General features: G+C 38.0%; 1 protein-coding gene across 3 annotated transcripts in view; it reads left to right on the top strand.

The window, feature by feature from the left end:
- The window catches only part of Exoc4 (exocyst complex component 4), a 754,883-nt gene that overhangs the window by 272,167 nt on the left and 458,901 nt on the right, over positions 1-23,815 (top strand). Inside the window, exon 10 of one of the 3 annotated variants that reach the window (XM_037203668.1) lies at positions 7,016-8,047. The exons of the other annotated variants lie outside the window; for them this stretch is intronic. Coding sequence (XP_037059563.1) covers positions 7,016-7,095 — 80 coding nt within the window. The 3' untranslated portion in view covers positions 7,096-8,047. Of the gene's footprint in view, positions 1-7,015; positions 8,048-23,815 lie in introns of those variants that run through there. 3 annotated transcript variants of the gene reach the window in all.

The raw sequence follows: 23,815 nt of genomic DNA, 5'->3' as shown, positions 1-23,815 counted from the left end.
TTGAGTTTAACTGGCTTGCAGCTGCTAGTGACAGAGGTCTCTAGGTTTATTCCTGCATTTCGTCCCCATCTTCACATTCCACTTAATCTCCTCTTTCCTACTGTTGTCCAGTCAGATGCAATTGCTTGTGTCGACAAATTAAGAAATTGGAGTTGTTTTGAAGAACCTAAAATATGCTTGTCTATTAAAGTCGTTCTCTCCAAGCGCCTGGGAATAGCCGCACTGACTGTGCCCTGCTGTAGCCGAGTTCCTAGTAGCTCCAGCAGGGCCTAGCTGGTATGGTCTCTGTTTTTGGTTTTGTTTTGATCAAATGGTTCATAAAATTAGATGGCATTATTTAGATGGCAAAATTTAGATGGGTCCCAGAATAGATGAAGTCCTTACAAAACAAGACTGTAAAACACTTTTGACATGAATTTCAAATTGGGTAAAAATAGAAATTTGTTTCTATGAAATTGTTAGGAATTAATTCCACATAGAAGTCACTCTCTTTTGACATTACCCCATTGTCTAAGTACATTTTTTTGCTGAGTTTTTTTTTTTTTGGGTGTGTGTGTACCTAAAGTCAAAATCCAACTTCTTGGTTTGTTGCTCTTCTTAATTTTAATAGGAAATTAAATTAAGTATACCTATAGATACATTAGTATATTTGACTAAGTATAAGGACTATATAAAAATGGTTGCAGGTCCCATAGTTGTTCTGAGCATGATATAAGAGTACACAGCACATGGGTTAGCATATATTAAATACTTAAGTGTTAGATAAAATAGGCTGAGGGTTAAATGAAACAAACTCCTCTAAGTGGGTAAGGTCTTAATACATTGTCACCAAACCTGATGGCTTTTTTGACAGAAAGCATCACTAACTCATGGTAGGCTGGAAGATTCCCATATGTACTTGTTTATTTGATCTGATGTCCACTACAGTAATAGCAGGGGCTGTTTTTGTTTTGCTGTTTAATCTTTGCTGATAGAAATGGTACCTTTCCTATAATTTGCAGACTAAATGAAGGATGACTGCTATTGACAGATACCCCAGTGAACTAAGTTTACACGATTCGTTGCTTACAGACATACTAACTTTCTAAGGTTGAGTTCCGACTGGTATAGCAGTGTAGAATTTCATCGGTTACAGACCTAAGGCTGTATAATCATAGAAAACATAAAGAAAAGTGGAAAGATTTGTATATACTTGTGCATTCATTATTGTTGTTATGCAGGAATGAAGTGATCTAATCCTACCTTCCACTTTTGTCTTTTAAACTTTGGTATGATACGCTGCCTAAGATAACTTTACTATTTTAAAAGTCAACTTATATATGTAATGTGTTTGCAGTGTTTCAGAATTCAGAAGTATAAACGTTTCTATGGTAAAAATCTCTTTCTAAGGCACACCTGTTATCTTTCTTTCAGACAACTGGTATACTTAGTTTCTAGTAACCTGGAAGATTTTGTGCACATTTAAGCAAATTATTAATTTTCCTTCTAGACATCATATTAGCTGGTTTTGCCACCAATGTGATAAAATCCCTGGGGAGTAGCCACTTAAGAGAAGGAGGGCTCATTCTGGCTTACATCTTGAGAAGACATACTCCATCATGGCGCGGGAGTCATGGTGGCAGGAACAGAAGGCTCATTGCACCCACAGTCAGGAAGCTCAGAGTGAACAGGAAGGGGGCCAGAATTTAAATCCTCAAGGATTCTTCCAGTGCCCCCCTTCTTTCAGCAAGGCTTCACCTCCTAATTTTCTGCAACCTTCCCAAACAGTGCCACCAGTTGAGGACCAAGTGTTGAAAACATAGTAACCTATGGTGGAAATTTCACAGTATAATCACAGCATACATTAAACATTAGAAACACTTTTCTAAACATTGATTATTTTCATTTAATAAACCAAGAGGCTTTCTTTATTGTTTTTTATGGCTAGAAAGTATTTTATATATTGATATACTGTGGTTTATATGATTAGTCCCCTAATCATGTTGTTTCTAGTATTTGGTTTTCATAATAGGTGCTAAAGATGTCCTTTCACATATATGTAAATTAACTGTAAGATAAATTTCTGGAGATGAATGTGTGAATCACACGGTGTGCATTTACAGTTTTGGTGAGCTTAATCAATATCCTGGTGATTATACCAGTGTATTATTTTAAGATTTGTTTTCTTTTCAAATTTTGTCTATGTGTGATAATCTGTGTGTGGATATGCACACATGAGTGCCCAACCTATGAAGACTAGGCATGTCAGAGGCCCTGGGGTTGCAGTTTTGAGCCATCTAGTGTAAGTGCTAAAACTGAACTCTAGTTCTTCACAAGAGCAGCATGCCTTCTTTATCACTGAGCTGTTTCGCCAACCCTCCAGTTTAAGGGTTGTCACACAATTTCTTCATTATTTGCATTCTTCTCAACACTGTTATCAGACTTAACCCAAACTAATTCTGTTTTGAAAAAAAAAGTTTTATTTTAGTTTCTATTTGCATTTTTCTTTGTTGTGATACTGAAATGTTCATATATCTAAGTACCTTTTCTATTATTACCTCTTTGTTATTTTTATTTTGAATAAATGTAATTGCCTTTTCTCTTGCTGATTTGTAGAGAATTGAGCATGCTGATATCTGTGTCTCCATATTTTTTTCATTTATACATTGATTGTTAAAGTAATGCAGGTTAATAATGTGTTAAGCAAGTATTCTATAAAAGTAAGTGGGGTCTAAGCTCTTAGAGTGCCGAGTGTATGGCCTGAGTGGATTAATTGACAATATGAGCCACATATAAAAGGCCTGGCTGATTTATTTTAAATAAATGAGTACATAAATAAACTATGGAATTTATATTAATAACTAGTTTTCCCTGCATTTTGAGATCCAGTCATCAGCTGTATATCTATAAAGACAAAAACACAAAACCTACAAGGCTTGGCTGTCTAGAAAGGTGACAGAAAATTCTCACATGATAAAGGTAAAGATGCTTATTTGTTTGGGGAATAGATAACACTTGGGACAACAAATCCTGGTAAGTGAAACACTAAGTTAATACATAGGACAGTAAAGACAATAGACAGTATGCCCAGAGGAAGTAGTTGATGTGAAAATAAGTTGAATTTTTTAGGTTTGAAACATTCAAAAAGGAGAGTAACATTCCACTGTACCAGCAATCAGTTTAATCTTTTTTTCATTGGTTCTAAAGTTTCTAGTTTTTTTGCAACGGCTTTTGAGTCTGTTCCATTGCACATCTAATGGTCTGTATCTCTGCCTCAACCAAGATCTGTGTGTGAGCTCCTCATTGCCTTTATGTAAGTTTTTCTTCCCCATTCACAAGGAATTTTTATAAAAGAATTGCAAGATTCAATAAATTATCAAATAGTTGCCTCATTGCTTCTGTGCTAAGATGGAAGTGCTAGAAAAGTTGAGTCGTGTGAGTGCAGGAAATGCCTCTCTGCATTATCTGGGCATATGTGATAGTTTAAGGTATAGAAGAGTCAATTTAGTGGTACTATAAACTGTGTAATCGATGTCATTAAGTGATTCATGCATTTAGACAGAGATTTTCTTTGTTAATGAGTCATTGGATGGGAATAAACATTGATAAAGAGAATCTGATACAAAAGACACCAGGGTTTGTGATGGAGACTTTAAGTGACAGGAGGTATCAGAGAAAGCAGACAATGATGTGAATGCCCATATTTATGCTCAGAGATACTTCGCCACGTAACACCCTAACCATTTTGTTTGTTTCTGCATTTTTAACTTAAATAATTTAGATTCTCATATGTCATTCTTTCTAAGTCTGTTCTCCATATTTTCAGAATCTCAAACAATAAATGTGAACAATAGTTGTTAATAATTAAGTAGGTTACAACATGAACTTTGTTGGAAAAGAAACCTAGACTTGAAGAATCAATAGTTTAGAGAAAAAAAACTGCTACAAACCCATTCAATGTAAAAATAGCAATAAATCAAGAATAATAAACATCCAAGTTGCTTGGATAATCATTTTACTTTGAACATAAGAATAAAAAAATTGATAATTTCTCTGAGTGATGTGAAAGATTTTTTTGCATTTGGACATGTCTAGAGGAAACAAAGAAATAGAAGAAATATGTAAGAGAAATTACTCCTTATAAGTATTAATTTAGTAAAATAAGAGATTTACCATTAGGGTAGATATCTCATTGATTTGAGGAATCTGTGAAGATTCCCATTAAAGTCATTAAAACATACAGTTGTGGTTGCTGATGTAACAGTAAATTAAAGTTATCTGGATGTTTCTAGGAAATAGAGACTTAAGTATTTCTCAATAAATTCTAATTTCTAAAACCTAAGGCCCAGCTATGTATATTGAGAAGTGGACTAATATTTTCTAAAACCATTATTTTTGACTTTTGATATAGATGTCTTCCACTTGCTAGCAGTGGTACCATGCTTCTGATGTTTAGCCATATGATAAAGCTCTTAGGCTATATAGATATTTGAAACTAAAACAGACAAAAGGAAGTGCCCATATTCAGCTTTGATAACACATGAACAATTAGGTCTTGCGTCTAGTTCATAAGGTGATTTTGGAATTATCAGAATAATAAAATAACTAAAACCTTAAAAACAACTAGGATGTTTATGATACTCCAAGTTTTATATAAAAATTTAGAGCTGTAATAGACTTCAGTTTTACAGAGTAACTATGGTGATTACTCTTCATTGTCACTATGCCTAGATTTGTAATCACCTAGGAGACACACCTCTGAGGACGTCTTTGAGGGCATTTCTAGAGAGGTGTAAGTACCACCCTGAATGCAGGCAACTGCATCTTGTGGGCTAGGGTCACAGATGGACAAAAAACAAGTAAGACACTGAAAAGTCAGCTCTACTCCAGCATTCATCTCTCTGCTTCCTCACTGTTGATTGAAAGGAACTAACTACTCCATGCTCCCCTCACCATGCCTTTCCTGTGATAAGGAAGTATACCCTCCAAATTGTGAGCATGAGCTCTCCCTTATTCTTGTAGTTAATTGAGTTTATTCATTAACAATGTTATACATTAACATAGGGCATTATTATTATACTCCACCTCTTATTTCTCAGGTACCTCTGTCAGCCTTAATGCCCCCTTCTCCTTTTCCATGTTCATGTCTTTTTTATTTGTTTTGTTACTTACTGAGTTTAAACAGGGCTACCTGAGTGTCCATGGGTATAGAACTATCCATGGATCCTGATGGTCTCATCAGCAAACACTTTCCTCTTTAAACTGCTTTTGAAAGGTGTTTTGTAGTAATAATGGGAGTAATGCATATGGTGCCCAAATTAAATTTGGGGATGTGAACTAATTATTGATAGAGGCACATGGGAACCTGCATTGTTTGGGCACAATTCCATAAACCACAGATATACTCAGAAGAGGGAGGAATGGCCAGCTGAGTACCCACTAGTACAGATACAATAGTGTGTTGTATATATAGTATAATTTGTTAGCATATGCATATATAATCAGTTGTATATAATCAACATAGTCTTTATGTATGTGTAATATCTACATACAGATATCTAAATATATGTTCTTTGTTAGAGCATAAGCTTCTTGTGAGCAGGCATTTCCAGGAACTCTTTGCTCTTGAATAGACATGGATTATGCTTCTAAGATGGATATTTTCCCCCAAGGAAAAATTAAAATCAGGGTTCTTTGCACATGTGTAGAAAGGCTGTTTGTCTAGATAGTCAATCACCTGCCACTGATAGCTGCCTTGGTATTGGAATGTTATGCATTTCATCAATAAGTGAATGCATGGAAGATGGAACTCACGGTCTGCATGCTCATTGTTTCTCCGTTATGTCACTGCCCGCTCTTGATACCTTCATGCTGCTGTCTCATGCTGGCCAGTCTCCTCCCTTGTCATTATCTTTTTTCTCATTATAAATTTGCCTTTGCGCTTTGTACCTATATGTACTAAGAACTCCCTACAGAGTTGCTCTTTGGTGAAAAGTTGGTAGCCTCATAAGATTTAAAATTATCTTTTATTTTCGGTGGTGATGACAGATCGGTTACAAAAACACTTGTTGGAAAAGGATATTGGAATAAAAATGATAGCATTTATGAAATGGATAGCTTGCCTGTTTCATTTTATCTATATTGAATATCTCTATAATGGCCCACATATTATCTATATTGAAGAAGATCCCCCACAAATTCAATTATGATGTGTGCATCTATTAGTAAGGAAAGAAGTGTGCTTACTTTCCAGCTAAGAATATTGTAAAATTCTTTTCCCAATAAAGTCAATATGTATGTATTTCAATGTTTCTTTTGATTTATTTTTTTGTGAGTTCCTAGGTTTACTGCCACTACATTGTCCAAGTGCATATCAACTTTAACTCAGTGTATTATGTACCTAATGCTTCTGTCTTGTAATTTTGATCCATTCTGTATACTTCAAAGAACATTTGCATAGTGTGATAGCAACAGTGACTATAATCTTTTAATTGTAGATTGAAAGTAATAGTCAACAATAAAGGGGGGCAGAGAGACACTGGTTTGTGATTTGTACATCGTTATTTCATAAGAGCCTTCCTCAATTTAAATGTGACCTGTCACATATACAGTACTTCTTCAGCTGTTGAAATCACCTAATGATTCTTTTCTCAATTGAAACAGTTTCCTTGATTTAAAACTTCTGTTTTGGTTGTAGAATATAATAATAGAATGCCTGTAGAGAAGGCTAAATTTAATATGTTCTTTGCCCAAAGATACCAATTCTGGAAGTAAACAGGCTATTTTGTAGAATGAACCTTGTAATAAATACAATGTAGCAAAGCTGGTATAAGTCATAATAGAGCTTTTCTTCTTTCATGTTGCTTTGATATGAATGGTTCCAATTAAAAATATTTTAGTATATATTTATAACAGTCCTCTGATTTTTTTTTTCCCTCCTGCTTTCCTTTCTTTCAAGTTTATCTCAAATGAACTTCTCTTGGTCCCATAAGGCTAGTCTGTTTTTGCATTCCTCAGTTCTGATTTCTTTTGGCAGGAGGACTGGATGTGGTTGACAGATCATATCTGAAAGGGGCTTTGGTAATTGCTGGTACTGTTCGACGACTGTGCTGCTGAACAGATGGGCACAGTGACTACTGAACGTGTTCTGGACCTCTGCATCCTTCTTCAGCTTGTGAGCAGGGAGCACTGCCAGCGTTTTTCTTAGCGTCTATTAGCAAACTTAGAAAGAATCACTTGGATTCTCTCATCATTTTTTGACTCACGACTATCTCACGTTTGTGGCTGGGTTTGCTCCTACCTCTTATACTGCCCCCCTTTTTGTATGCTTTTTGGAATAAAGAAAATTCTCAAGATGTTAGTGCATGCTGTTGTGAATGGGTGCCAACAGTTCTTACAGACTTGTTAAAAGATTTATTTTTTGCACAAGAATTACACATATGGCTTGGAATGATAATATTAGGATCTGTGTTGGTTGAGATAATTGGCAGATCACACCTCAAAAAGTGATTGGCTGGCTTGTCTATTTCACTTTAATTTGTTGTTTCCATCACAGTCACATTCCCATTATGGAGTATATTACTACATGTTAAAAACTGTCACTTAACCCATTTGTTAGGGGGCATCTGTTAGTTGAGTTTGAATTGTTTAAAACATTTTCTTACATTAATGATTTGGCTGGCCAATATAGTAGCAGCCTTCAAAATCAAAATGAACAAAGGTGGGAGATCCCAGATAATGGCAGATCTACAAAATGGCAGATCTGGTTTTCCAAGGGAAGAGCAGGTTATCACCCAGATCAAGCTAAGAGAGTGTGAGCAGAAACAAAGGACACCAGAAATGACGTATGGAATCTTGTCACCAACTCAGTGAAGATTCACCATCCACATAGTGACAGAGGGCATTGGACCACTTTGTGGTTGGAGAGGTAATTGTACTATGAGGTCTTTGTAGTCAGATGCTTTTCAGCACACAGCAAGTCTGAATGGAACTGCTAGAGATTAGGGTAAAACTGTCCATTCTCTTCACTTTACTGATGACAAATGAGAGTTTATAAATATTAATTCAACATTATCTAAATATCAACTTTTTTTGAGACAGGGTCTTTCTACATATCCCTGGCTGCCCTGGGACACACTGTGTAGACCATGCTGACCTTGAACTCACAGAGATCTGCTGCTTCTGCTTCCCCAGTGCTGGGATTAAAGGTGTGCGTCACCAAGCCCTATAATATCAGCACTTGTAACACCCAATTCTTATGATGATGAATATGGACATTTATTTATTCTTAGAAAAATATGCTTAGAAAAATATCAATTGTTTCCCTTTGCTTTCAAGTCTGTTTTTCACTGTGTGAGTATGTGGAAGAATATGGCCAGGGTTGGATGTGTGTTTTCATGGCTGAATGCAAGGAAGAAGAGCCTTCTGTACTTTAGGCATGAAAGCTTAGTTTTGGCAGTCCCTTGCATGAGGTAAGTCAAAGTGAATATGTCACAAAAAGGATGGAGTGGGACAGTTTTCCACTAAAGTCCTCTGTTTCTCATTTATAATATTGGAGATTAGGAAAAGAGAATGTGTTATCACTGCTTGTCTTTAAACAGCCCCTCTACTTCATGTATTCACTATATTTTTTATTAAGAATTTTTTAATCCATTTTACATACCAACCACAGGTCTCCCTCTCATCCCACTTCCTACCCCCACAAGCCTTCACCCCAGCCCACCCCCATCCCCTCCTCTGAAAAGGTAAGGCCTCCCATGGGGAGTCAGCAGAGCCTGGTACATTCAGTTGAGGCAGGTCCCCTTTCCTTGCCTCAAGGCTGTGCAAGGTGTCCCACCATAGGTAATAGGCTCCAAAAAGCCAGTTCATGCACCAGGGATAGTTCCTATTCCCACTGCGAGGGGCCCCTTAAACAAATCAAGCTACACAACTGTCTCACTTATGCAGGGGCCTAGTTTAGTCCCATGCAGGCTCCACAGCTGTTGGTTTAAAGTTCATGAGTTCCCACTAGCTTGGTTTGGTTGTCTCCGTAGGTTTCCCCATCATGATCTTGATGCTTCTTGCTCATAGAATCCCTCTTCCCTCTCTTCGACTGGATTGCTGGAGCTTGGCCTGGTGTTAGGCTGTGGATCTCTACACCTGTTTCCATCAGTTACTGGATGAATGCTCTATGATGACAGTTAGGGTATTCACTAATCTGATTACTGGGGTGGGCCTGCTCAGGGACCCTCTCCACTATTGCTAGTAGTCTATGCTGGGGCCATCCTTGTGGATTCCTGGGAACTTTCCTAGCACCAGGTTTCTTGCTATCACCATGATATCTTCTATCAAGTTATCTCTTTCATTGCTCTCTCACTCCATCCCTGTTCCCGTTCGACCATCCCTTTCCTTTATGTTCTCATCCACCATCTCCTACCTTCTATTGCTTCTATTGCCCACACCCCCACCTCCAGTTTACTGAGGAGATCTCATTTATTTCCCCTTCCCAGGGCGATCCATGTGTCCCTCTTAGGGTCTTCCTTATTACCTAGTTTCTTTGAAGCTGTGGATTATAGTCTGGTTAGCCTTGCTTTACTTCTTTCACTAGATATTTTAATGTTGGCAAGTAAATGATAAAGTTATAAGTTTGAATTTGCCCTTTTCCTCTTTGTTTGAATAACATTCTTTATGAAAAACTCTAAAAATATCACTTTGTATGTTCTCTGGATCATCATAAGCAATTCATTATTCATTCCCTACTAAGATATATGATTCTTTTTATTATCCCAGTGATTATTATAAAATTAAAAGAGCTCTTGAAATAATGGTTAATTCACTTTCAACAAGAAATAACAGGCCCAAGAAGGTTCAGGGATTTGTGCCAGATTGTATAGATCAAATGAGGGACTAGAGAGGAAGTTTGCCCTCTTTTCATTTTGCCTTTATTGTCCTCATGCTGCTTCCTGTCACACCCTTATCAGGATGGGTTGCCTGGGAAAAGTCACAAGTGTGCACTGTTCAGTCTACTTCAGTACTGTCAATGTTTCCATACGTGTTAATGTAGAATTATAGAACTCCAGTTTATTTTCCATAAACCATGTATTTTTCGAGTTACATACATATTTATTGAATGAGTGAATTAACCTGGTAGTTTGATTCTGCGTGTGCAATATTTATGACTTACAACAAGAAGTTAAAATCAGTTAGGAAACCAAAATGGATCCATCTGTCTATTTGGAAGGCTCTTGTTGCATAATGAAACATGAACACAGTTGTACAATTGAACACAAGTCAGTGTTCATAATCAGAAGCAAGTGGCAGAGGTTATAGATTTTTCAGAATATTATGGGTGTTCATTTTATTGCCCCCAATTTGTAGATGCAGATTTTTGCCTATATATGTATATGTATATGTATATATATATATATATATATGTTTGAAATTACTATCATTGTTCAAATAATATTTATCTCGTTTAATGTGAACATCACCCAGGATTTGAAGAAAAGTGGGCTTCTGTTTTTGCACTTTCCTTTGGCTTCATCTTTCCCTTTTCCTATGGGTTTCACCTCTTATATACTAGAAGGATTTTTATTACTTACCTGTAGATTTACCTTTAGTAGATACAAGGAGAATATTTATTTGCAGAATAAATATTTGCAGAATATTTATTTTGCAGAACTGTGATTGTCGATCTCAGATTGTTGATTAATGGTCAGCTATATATCCGGACCTTCATCTTTATTTATATATGGAGCTTGGATCTTAGGATATCTATTTTTATATCACAAATCAGTAATACGTATTTCTAACTGACTTTTCACCATGGCATTTTTTTGGCCATTTCTAACTTGAAATTATAGTCCCCTTTGCTTATTATGAAATATATACGACATTGACATGGTTATGTTCTTTTGATAGCTCTTTGAATTAATAGGTTATTTGTCCTATTGCATAAAAAAGTGTTGTTTCACCTCAGGGAACTATCAACTTGCTTGCATAAATGTATTTGTGACTGAAATGAAGTAATACACTATTACTTTCATAAAACTGTTGGTCTGGCTGTCACAGTTAACATTTCTTGAACTAGATCTGGAATTTCCAAGGGCCCAGCAAGAACAAGCAGAGAAACAAATGTTTAATAGCACTACATTTTACCTGTTCTCTTGGGCTTGTAGTGAAGAACAGGTGTTGGGGTGAAGTTGAAATTAGTTTGTGTGCCTGAAAAATAAAATGCAATTCTTTGAGATATCTAGACCAAAATGACTTTGCAACACCACAATTACTTTGCTCTCATCTGAGAAGATGCTCTTGTGTTCAGTAGCTCTTGTTAACCTGAAAAACTTTAGGAATCCATTAATAATGAATAGGCCCCAAATGCATCAATGCTTTTATAATGTAGATGAAGGTAAGATGTCATGTCAGGACTGGAATTTGCATATTAGAATAATTAAGTTATCTTATCTTGTTCTTTAAAGAAATAAATGACTATGAATATTCATGGTCAATTAAAATATTAATAGTACACTGATACTTCAGTTTTAGGTCTCTAATCATCCATAAACAGTTTCATTTAAACTTGATTAACAGTGAAGGGATACTTCAGCATACAGTATTATATATTGGCTTTTTGTCTCTGAAATGAAATGAAAATGTAGTACCTGACATGTGGATATAATTTGTTTATTTATTCAATGAACCATTTCTTTTGTGAAGAAAATATTCTTTTTGAGTATAAAATAAGGCATGGGTAAAGGTGGAATGACTTTGATTCTAAAACAAACTTCTCTTCAATTGCAGTTCACATAGTAGTCTTCATCTCTACTAGATAGTTTATTTTCATTATTTGTCCTCCCTCCTGCTCCCCCTCCCTCCTTCCCTCTCCCCCTCCCTCTGTCCCTCTCCCCTTCCTCCCTCCTGCTCCCTCCCTCACCCTCCCTCCCTCTCCCCCTCCCTCCCTCCATCTCTCTCCCCCTCCCTCCTCTCTCCCTCCTTTTCCCTCCCTCTCCCCTTCCCTCTTCCCCTCCTTCCCTCCCTCTCCCCTTCCTCCCCCTCTCCCTCCCCACCCTCCCTCTCCCCTCCCCCTCCCTCTCCCCCTCCTTCCCTCCCTGTATTCATTTAGTCTTAACCCACTTCACTTCTCTTTGTATCCTTTGGCAACCACCATTCTTTCTGTCTCTATGGATTTGTCTTTTCTAGGTTTTACATAAACAATACAAACAATATTTGTGTTTCTAGGACTGGCATATTTTGTCATAACTGGGGGAAAAGAGACCTAGCTTATACTGCTACTCTCCACATTCCGAGGAATTCCCCTAGAATTTTAGGGACCCAGACTCAGACCAAACAGTGTTTTGTAGCTTCCAGGTAGAAAAGAGTTTCAGAACTCTCAGGGGTAATGAAGCAAAATTAATTATTTTATTAAAAATAGTGTTGTATAGGCTCCAACATGAGGGTTAAGGAGAAAGGGAGGCATTCATAAAGAAAGACATATCCAGTATGGATATACTTCTGTCTGAGGGTTTAAGTTATAGTAAGCTGTTCTTTCAGTTTGAAATTAGTGAGTTTATTAAATATGTAGTAAACAAAAATAAGAGAACAGATTCCAGTTATCTGATAGATAGCAGAGCATCTTTAAATCTGGTGCTTAAAATATCCAGGAGAAATGATAGAGGAAGCTTTATTGAGGCAGCCAGCTAGAGTTCTGTGTGGAACAGTGTTCCCTTGGTGAGGCTTCCATGTAAAGTAAACAGACAAACATAAGAATAAAACAAATACTAAGTAAGAGGTGGATAATAAAGCGTGATCAACTGCATCAGAAATTGCTGGAGAAATGCTGCTAAAACAGTCATGGTCAAGTTCCTGCCAGATTCCCCTGTGGAGTAGAGCTGTCTCACCATGGAAAAGTCCCCATGAATTAGGTTCTGGCCTTGCTGCAGACATTTTTTTTAAAAATTTTTCTTTATTAAGAAATTTTCTACTCACTCCACATACTATCCACAGATCCCCACTTCTCCCTCCTCCAAATCTACCCCACATCCCCACATCCCCCAAATCAAGGTCTCCCATGGGGAGTCAGCACAGCCAGGAATACTGAGCAGGTCCAAGCATCTTCCCACTGCACCAAGGCTGTGCAAGGTGTCACACCACAGGCACCGGATTCCAGAAGCCTGCCCATAGACCAGGGACAGATCCCAATCCCCCTGCCTGGGTGCCCCCCAAACAGTTTGAGCCAAACAACTGTCTTCTGCATCCAGAGGGCCTAGTCCAGACCCATGGGGGCTCCACAGCTAACAGTCCACAGTTCATGGGCTTCCACCAGTGTGGCCAGTCATCTCCACATTTCCTCCCATCATGATCTCGACATCCCTTGCCTGCAGTATCTCTTGTCTCTCTCATCAATTGAATTCCAGGAGCTCAGCCTGGTACCTGGCCGTGGATCTCTGTACCTGCCTTCATCAGTCACTGGACAAAGGCTCTATGATGACAGCTAGGTTATTTGCTAGGCTGGTTACTAGAGAAGTCCGGTCCAGGCACCCTCTGGACCACTGCCAGCAGACCAAGGTGGGGTCAACCTTGTGGATTCCTGAGAGCCTCCCCAGCTCCCTGCCTCTTCCTATTCCCATGATGTCATCTATCATGGTATCTTCCTCCCTGCCCTCCCACTCTGTCCCTATTCTAGCTTGACCCTCCCATTTCCCTATGTTCTCATCCCCCACTCCTCACCCTCTGCCACCCCCCCACACCCAGTCCACTCATGTCCACCTCATCCACTTCTCCTTCACAGTGTCATCCATGTGTCCCTCCTAGGGTGTTTCCCTGTTAACTAGCCTCTCTGGAGTTGTGGGTTACAGTCTGGCCATCCCTTCCCTCATATTTAGTATCCACTTATGAGTGAGTACATATTATGTTTGTCCTTCTGAGTCTGGGTTACCTCACTCAAGATGATATTCTCTAGTTCCATCCATTTGCCTGCAAATTTCATGAAATCATTGTTTTTTACTGCTGAGCAGTACTCCATTGTGTATATTTATCCATTCTTCAGTTGAGGGGCATCTAGGTTGTTTCCAGGTTCTTGCTATTACGAATAATGCTGATATGAACATAGTTGAGCATGTGTCCTTGTGGTAAGATTGAGCATTCCTTGGGTATATGCCCAAGAGTGGTATAAGTGGGTCTTGAGGTAGACTTATTCCCAATTTTCTGAGAAACTGCCATACTGATTTCCAGAGTGGCTGTACATGTTTGCATTCCTACCAACAGTGGAGGAGTGTTCCCCTTGCTCCACATCCTTTCCAACATAAGCTGTCTTTAGTGTTTTTGATCTTAGCTATTCTGACAGGAGTAAGATGGTATCTCAGAGTTGTTTTGATTTGGATTTCCCTGATGATTAAGGATGTTGAGCATTTCTTTAAATGTCTTTCAGCTATTTAAGTTCTTCTGTTGGTAATTCTCTGTTAAGCTCTGTAGCCCATTTTTTAATTGGATTGTTCAGTATTTTGGTGTCTAGCTTTTTGAGTTCTTTATATATTTTGGAGATCAGCCCTCTCTCAGATGTGGGGTTGGTGAAGATCTTTTCCCATTCTGTAGGCTATCATTTGGTCTTACTGACGGTGTCCTTTGCTCTACAAAAGCTTTTCATTTTCAGGAGGTCCCATTTCAATTTCAGGAGGTCCCATTTATTAATTGTTGTTCTCAGTGTCTGTGCTATTGATGTTATATTTAGGAAGTGGTCTCCTGTGCCAATTCGTTCCAGACTACTTCCTACTTTTTCTTCTATCAAGTTCAATGTAACTGGATTTATGTTGAGGTCTTTGATCCACTTGGACTTGAGTTTTGTGCATGGCGACAGATATGGATCTATTTGCAATCTTCTGCATGTTGACATCCAGTTATGCTTTCTTTTTTCCATGGTACAGTTTTGGCTTGTTTGTCGAAAATCATATGTTCATAGGTGTGTGGATTAATGTCAGGGTCTTCAATTCGATTCCATTGGTCCACATGTCAGTTTTTATGCCAGTACCAAGCTGTTTTTATTACTATAGCTCTATAGTAGCTGCAGACATTTTTATGCCATGGGATAAACAGTGGGAATGTTGGTTAGAATTTGTCTTTCTTATAGCTCTTAAGGGTACAAAGTTTTTAATGCCCTTAGTTGTTGGTATTCTCCTGTGACCCTGTTAGAATGTCAGAGGTCCAGCATGCTCCAGGACAGGGAGTATCAAGGACATCTGAGATAAACCTATTTTCTTGTTTTGAGCCCTCCCTCAGTCAGTGGAAACAACACAAGGCAGTTTACTCATATACTCACCCTCAGCCTCTGGAAAGGGTAGAAGATAAGAGGTACCCATGTAGAGGTAGAGGCTTCTCAAAGGAGAATCACAATTAACTGTGTTAGCATTAGCCATATACACAATTTTTTTTTTCAAGTTACAGCTCAAAAAGTTGCTAAGAAAACTTTCTCCTTTTATTTTTCTTTTTGAAGTAAGATTTTATAGGATGGCTCTGGACATGCCTTGGGTGGATCTGATAATGTCAAAACCAAGAGCTGCTGTGGCCACACACCGGGATCAGTACATGTTCTTCTCTGTAAATAGGGTTTCCAGTGAGAATCTTAGAAGGTTCTAGATTTACAGCTGGGAAGGGAGCCAGACCATAACCCCTTCTATAAGGTTGCCCGTGTGCTGGAGTTCTGGTTTTTTACTGTCAACAGTCTTGAGCTGATTCTTGAGTGGGGGGTGGGGAGAGTTGGGCTTTTCTTAGCTCCAAGATTTCCCCTTTGTTTCACTTCAAATTCACTTAGCACAAAGTCCTCAAGACTCATTCATGTTGTAGAATGTATGAAATTACTTCCTGTGAGGCTGGCTGCATGGTATTCTTTCATGGATATATACCTCATTTTTATTAATCAATTTGTAGGTTTCTTAAAGATTTTAGCTATTGTGAATAACCTTGAGATGGAAATAACTGTTTATAAATACCTGTTTGAGACCCCCCCCTTCCTTTTCCTTGGGTTTACCCAGAAGTAGACTTGCTGGATCATATGATACTTCAAGTTTTATTATTGTGGGGCACATCCTTAGAATTTTCCATAGACCAACTCTTTTTCTTTAGCTTTCTAACCAGTGGTACATATGGCTACTATCCATATTCTCACCAATACTTGTTATAATCTCTTTAGTATGTATATTTTTTAAGTTGTAGAAGTCACATGTGCTTATTGTAGAGATCTGAACAATTTTGAAAGTATAAAACAAAATTGAAAATCCTCTTCAAGCCTCCTTGATTCCTTAAATTTTAACATTGACTCAGGTCTCAGATGAGGTTCATTGTTCTATCATCCTTTCTAGGATACTGCTCTATGACATCTGTAGGTCCTCTTTAAGTCCTCTCCTTTAATGTGATGCCTTCCAGTGAGAGTATCATGCAGAATGAATGTTGATTAGTTTCAGGCACTGTACAACTCATGCCTTGTAGCCTTTCTGATACCAATAGGCACTATAGTATTTTGCCCCATAGGTTGTAATTGTTCAAAATAGATATTGAAGTGAATACACCTGTACAGTCAGCCAGGAACTTTTAAGGAGGTAATTGAGGCTTTTCTCCTGCTGGATTCCCTGTCAGAAGTTTCATCCAAGTCATACTCCAATTGTGTATTTCTAAATATCTGCTTTAAGGTAGATGCCGAGCCTATAAAGACTACTTCACTTTTTAATGTTGCTTTTGATGTTATATCAGAAAGTGTTTGTACCCATCAGCTCTGCTGATTTCTTAATGCTGTTTAGAAATTTTATGTGGGTTGGAAGCTATGAGATGATCCAGCAAGCAGCTTAATTTTACAGACGAGAAGCCTGATTTATCAAATAATTTTACCAGTGTTTGTCAAGAACAGCACTTAGTAGTCTGTTTTATTTTTCATAGCCTGGTTAATAGTCTTTCATTATAGGGCCTATACATTAAGGTGAAATAAAAGACTGCTTTGCAATTCTATTTAATTCAGGCTTCACAACATATTTGGTCAAATATGGTCATTTCATGCCAGTTGTTTTCATGCAGTCATAATCATTGCACTTTTTAAACTTTAAAAGAGAGCTGTGAATTAGAAGTTTAGTGATTTGTTAACAGGTTCAAGTGTGACCATATGCTGTTTCAGTGTGAGCATGGATAATAGTCAGAAGCCTACCAGTGTGAGCATGGATAATAATAGTCAGAAGCTTATCAGTGTGAACATGGATGATAGTCAGAAGCCTAGGGATTACAAATTGAGGAAAATGCATTTAAAATGGCAATGAAAACAAAGCATGAGGATCAGAATTGGTGCTCTCAAGATAATCATAGGAATATTTTAAATAATAAATATACATTCAAAAGAAAAGGCAGTTGAGAGAAAATAAGTTCAGAGGAGTTCATGGGTTTTACAAGTTTCATTCTTTGCAGATGAGTTGCGTCTTTTAGGAATCAGTAGTATATGGTGCACTCAAATATTTTAGTGTTTCAACAGCATTATTTGGTCATAATTATCATTTTGTGTAAGTCACTTATTTAAAGTGTACAATTCTGTAATTTGAGGTATGCTTGAAGAACTATACAACCACTGAATTTTTCTAAGTTGAGAATAGCTTTTTTTAAAAAAAATAGTTTATTTTTGCTTTTGTTTTTATAGTTTGACCAAGACCCTCTATTCTTTCTTTACTTCATTTTCATGAGATTTTGTATGTCTCTTCATTCTCAATTGTTAATCCTAACTTTAGTCACATTTTCAGCCTTTTTACATTTTAACTTGTATTTCTCATACTGGTAATCCCTCATGTGGCATGCTAAATTCATTTGTTTGTTCATTCGTTCATTATTTGTCAAAGGTCTGCTGTGTTGTTGGTATTGAAGAATCTCCTACTTGGTGATCATGTAAACCAGTAACCACAACGAAGAACTGAAATACTTTCATGGAGATGATGTTCGGCGTGTAGTCGTGTCTTGGCTAGTTAATTGTCAACCTGACAGGAGCTGTTTGGGAAGAGGGCCTCTCAATTGTGAAAAATGCCTCCAGAAGATTGGCCTGCAGGCACTTCCTATAGTGCATATTCTTGATTGATAACTGATATGGGAGGGCCCAGCTCGTTTTGGACAGTCCCACCCCTAGACTGGTCAAAGAAAGTAGGTTGTCCCCCTTCTGTCCCAGCTCTGAAGTGCTTGTAGAAAAACTCTAAGAGCCAGGCAGGGGTGATGGATGACTCTAAGGAAACAGTGTTCTTCAGATACAGCAGGTCTGATGCACATTTGAACTCACAGGGACTGGCAGGATGCACGAGACCTGCACAGGTTCAAGCCACATCATCCAGGCACTGAGAGAAGGTGGACACCGGGCCCCTTCCCTAGCTAAGAAAATGTCTGAAATTCATACCCACTGACAAAAGGAAAATTAGTTTACTCCAGTGGAATCTCACTGGGTATATCAATCACATTTCAGGGCAGCCCCCTTGCCTAGGAGTAGTTGGCCAACAGAAAATAAACCCAATGGTATTTTTGTAGCCTCTTTTTGTTTGTTTTATTTCCTTTTGGTATGTTTTGCTTTTTTTTGGGTCTTATTGGTCTTTTGCTTCTTTCTTTCTTTCTTTCTTTCTTTCTTTCTTTCTTTCTTTCTTTCTTTCTTTCTTTCTTTCTTCCTCCCTCCCTCCCTCCCTCCCTCCCTCCCTCCCTCCCTCCCCTCCCTCCCTCCCTCCCTCCCTCCCTCCCTCCCTCCCTCCCTCCCTCCCTCCCTCCCTCCCCTCCCTCCCTCCCTCCCTCCCTCCCTCCCTCCCTCCTTCTTTCTTTCTTTCCTTCCTTCCTTCCTTCTTTCTTTCTTTCTTTCTTTCTTTCTTTCTTTCTTTCTTTCTTTCTTTCTTTCTTTCTTTCTTTCTTTCAAGAAGGGGTTAAGGATATGGGGAGGATCTAGGCAAACACAGGGTGGCATGTTGGAAATATGCAATTCTTTTTTAATTTAAAATAATGATTAATGCTCCGCCCCCAAAAGTAGGCTGAGTATGCTATGGGGGAGCAAGTAAGCAACACACCTCCATGGTCTCTGTACCAATCCCTGATCTAGGTTCCTGCCCTGTTTGAGTTGCTGCCCTGACTCCCTTTGTTGATGGACTATGCTATGGAGCTGCAAGCTGAAATAAATCCTTTCCTCCTCAGATTGCTTTTTGTCATGCATTTTATCACAGCAAAAGACACCCTAATTATGACATAGGAAACTAGAGCAGGTACACTTGAGTGCTGTACAAGGTTGTGTAGACAAAGTAATGCAAGTTGGATCTCAGATAATGGGAAAGAGTTGGCTTGGTATACTGGAAAGAGAATCCAAGAAAAGGTATTACTCCATACAAAGTTTTTAAGATGTGTACCAACCTGTTACATCTAGAGGAAGATAAGCAGTTCCTTCAGTGGTATGTCTTTGAGGAGAAAAGAGAGAAAAGAATTTGGAAGAAAATATAGGGGAAAGGTATGAATTTGAAAGGCTAATGATGTCATAAAAAGAACAGTATTATCCTAAAGGCATTGGTAGCCTTTGAAGGATGGTAGTGGATAAAGGAAGACATGATGAAATTGATAAAGATATTAAGCAGAGCTTTATTATAGTCAGAATTTTGCAAGAGTCTTAAGGATCAATTTGAAAAGCTAGGGAAATGGGGCAGGATGCCTAAAGATGATGTTATTGTTATTGTTCCTGTTAGTGGTGATAAATGGTGTCTGAATTGCATGGTAGTTGTGCCTGAGTGGATGTTGTGGGGTGGCAGGGTGGCAGAGTGTTGGATGATCCTGCCTGGCTGGTGGAGGGTCTTACTTTGGAGCACAAGGGGTGAAATTCAAAGAAGAGCTCACACTGGAACTTGTATTTGAAACCTGTGTGATAATCAGGTAAAATCTAGAGCTGGGGGAATGATTTGGACCAAGCATGGATTGATTATACGGTATCATTAGTATTCAGGTGGTACTTGACAACCTAATAGATCATTCTCAGGAAGAATGAGAAAAGCAAATAATTGAGAACAAAATATTGGGGACCTGAACATGTTGGCGATGTAGGATGAAGAGCTGACCATATCTGTAGTCACATCATATCATCTCCAAACTTCTGCATTGTCCTTGTTCTGTCAACACAGTGTCCTTCTGTAGACTCTGACTTCGGGGCTCCTCTTCAGCAGTATCTTTGATGTGCTGGTCAACTGTAATTGTGTTGTAGCTACGTGGGTGTGTGGGTTTACTCAGATCCGTGGAAGGAAGATTCAGAGGCATCCTAAGAATGAATCTAGTTTTTCATGGCTGCAGGGGGTTCAGCATTGAAGGACTGAAGCACTAACCTTTCCCCTAAGGCAGTTTTATTTCTCTCCAATACAGTTTAGCCAGTTAATTTCAGGTGCAGCTCAGCAGGAATGCTGCCACAGTCAACAAACTTTTTTTTCTTAAGATAGCTAGCTGCCAAATATGCTTTCTTGTGTTATCAACACATGTCACTGTACTTTAAGCATTCTTAATTTTTTCCAGTTCATATTTTGTCTTCAAATTTTTCATACTTTTATCTATTAAATATATCAGTGTTCTAAGTACCTTTTCATATGATGAAAGTTTTGTTCAAAAAACAAAACGTTTGAAACTACTCATTTATGAAAAGGCAGCGTTCACGGTTTCAATACATATTTTTGAATGTAAATCTCATCATAAATTTTAGGTTACATCTGTAATATTTTATCATCGTGTTTACAAAAATTGTTACATTGATTGATTAATTTGTGTGTGTGTGTGTGTGTGTGTGTGTGTGTGTGTGTGTGTGTGTGTGTTGTAAATTTGTTTAAGTGCACAAGCACATATACCACAGTGCACATGTAGAGAGGTGAGAAGACAACTTAATGGGCGTCATGGAATCTCAGATAGTGTGTGGGAGTCCGGCTCCCCCCTTTTGAAGTGTTCTTAGGTGGAGGAGACAGTGATAAGAAAATATTAGATAGAAAGAGAGACTTAGATGATGAGAAAAAAGACATAAACACAGGATACCTTCAGGACAGCTTGGATCAATAACAAGCAGCCTCTTTTTTTTTTTTTTTTTTTTTTAATTCTAAGGAGCTTTTTATAATATTCCAAGGGGAGAGGCAAAAGACCTCCCTTGCAAGATCAAAGCACACTGTACAGCCAAGTGTAGACCCATCCAAACACCTAGTAACCATGCCTGTGGTCAAATCATTCCATTATGCAGCCCTGCTGGGTAAAGCAAGCCCAGATTCTGGGACCCTGAGTAAGTTCTAACTAGGAAGCCTCCGTGGGCTCCCCAAGAGTGGAAGGAGATTCATCTCAGGTACAAGTTTGGAGGTACAGCTCCCTTACCTGCAGATCCAACTTCTTGGTGCTGTATTTGTAATTTTAGTTTCCTATTTTCATGCGTCTTTGATTTCTAATGTTTCCATTTTCTTCACATTTCTCGCTTATGCAAATAAAGATTGAGCTCAGTGTACCTTTTTGAAGAACAGTGATTATTTTAGGCAGAACTATTGGAAAATCCTGTATAGTTACTTTTTTTTTTTTGTGAAACTCAGATAATTTTTGTGCATATCAGTTTTTGTTTTTGTGACCTGAGCAAATTCACTTCTCATTAGGCAACCTGGTGGTTCCCCACTTGTGTACATAAACATATCCATGTCATACTTGGTGTGGGCACTCTGTTATCATAGCAGACTGTAGCCGAGCCATACTAGGACTCAATCAACCCTCATGCTCTTAAATGCCTGGATATTTTTTTCTTAATATTTCTAAAACAGGCTACCCATGGATTAAATTATTATTATCGATAATAATTAAACATGTAAAAAATGTGTAGCACAACTTTTTTTCCCTAGCTAATGTATCTATGTATTTCTCATTCACTCATTTTGCTCATTCAGCCAGTATTTGCTTTGGCACTAGTCTGTACATTTATAACAGTGAACCAGACAGGCACAAAGATTACTTCTATTGTGAAGCCTATGTGCAAGATGATATGCTTGTGTAGCGTCTGGGAAGATGATATGTATACTGTATATTGATATGTGATAGGAATAACAATTAAAGGATAAAAGGAAGACAAATTATCAGAAGGGAGAGTAGGAGTGTTAGGTAGATTGTATGGGATAGTGTCTTTGATCTCTTTTTTTCTAAAGACAGTGAGTGCCCTTATTTCTCCATCTGACCTACTGTATTTTCTTGTTGGGCATGCTTCACTAGCTTTCCCTTAAGCTCCTTCATGGGCTTCTTGATCTGATGGACAATTTTTATTAGCTCTGTATTGCTCATTCATTTTTTATTGAAGGAGAAATATATCATAACGACAAGGAATTGATACTGTATCAAAATACACAGCTGGAAATGATGGAAAGGTCAAGCTCTTCATATTTAATAGGACGTTGGTAGAATTCTTTCAAAGCTAAATATTTAGTTCTTATCTATTTTTTATTTGCTCAGACATGATTTGAAAATGAAAACCGAAAGACTGTATGTAGTTGCCAGTATCAGGTGTTATTAATTGTCATTTGGGGATTTTGAATGATCACAATCCTGCCTTTGAGTTTCAGGATGGAAGTATCACCTCAGTTAGAGTTCCTGTGCAGGAAGATGACCCTGAACTAGAGTGACCTTGGTAGGACAGTGTCATCAGCCGACTATAATCACATCGTTTGCCTTTCTTACAAGAGCTTTGCATGCCACACTGAACAGATATGTAGTAAAATGTCTGAGTTTTAGCATCATTGTTTATGCCCATCAACAAATCAGATGGGTTGAGCACACAACCAGCAGTTCAGTGTGTTGCCTGGGTGTTTTGAGATTCCAGCACACTCTACAGGAGACTGAAATCCAAAACAGCTTAGGATGTGAAGTTTCCACTTACTCTTCACTTATTTGGGTTTTTTCCCCAAAGTACCTTTGTCCCAAGAAGTGTTAAATTTTCTGCAGTGATGACATGAAAGCTGGGCTCTGGCTGTTTCTTTTATTTTGAACTTTGAAGAAAAAGAACCTGCACCAGATACTACACCCAGATTAGTTCTAGCAGTTCTAGTTCTTGTTCTTGCCCCTTAGGGGAGGTTGTAAACTATAATTTCATCACATGAAAATAATGATGCTTGAGCTCTAACCAAAGTTTGAGTTTGTTTTTTTTTCATGGGGATTTGACATTTTTGCTATTGTTAGACTCACTTCTTTGTATTCTTGCCCCATATTTGTCCCCCAGGGGAAATTGTCTACTTTATCTACTGGAAAGCAGGAATGCCTTCTGTCATGGACAAACCACTTATTTGTTTAAATAAATAAATCCAACTATAGTATAGTAGCCAAATAATTTGTAACTGGACCATGTGGCAACATTTAAATTCATGACACCCATGTCCTAAGTTCATTCCAAGAACAAAAAATTAAATATCATGTATACAAAGTGAATGATTGCCTTTCCCCCTCCCTTCCTCTGTGGCCCTTGCTGCTGGATCTTTTAAAGATCTTAAAAGACATCCTAAAAGTAGATAAAGTGCTTGTTTCAATATTTGTGGCTTCCTTGCTTATAGTTTTGTATTTGGGAAATAATAATAATAATAATTACTGGCTATTATCACACTAGTAACATACTACCATTTTCCTTTATTATCTGTTTATATAAAATGGGATGACTGAATGTAAAAAAAAGATGAAGATCTAGTACATTATCACACCATTTTTAGCTCTTTCGATTTCACTTGTTTAGATATATGTATAGGTAGTCCTCAGCAACCTGCATCTTTACTTTTGTTTTTAGCCCTGAGAGATTGTATAAAAATTTAGTTCTATTACTAAGTTTCTGATATGAAATTATTAACAATCCTATTTA

This window comes from Peromyscus leucopus, chromosome 3 (genome assembly GCF_004664715.2).
Source record: "Peromyscus leucopus breed LL Stock chromosome 3, UCI_PerLeu_2.1, whole genome shotgun sequence".
NCBI classification, from domain to species: domain Eukaryota; kingdom Metazoa; phylum Chordata; class Mammalia; order Rodentia; family Cricetidae; genus Peromyscus; species Peromyscus leucopus.
Note: the sequence above shows the minus strand (reverse complement) of the source record. Positions and strands in the feature narration are given on the sequence as shown.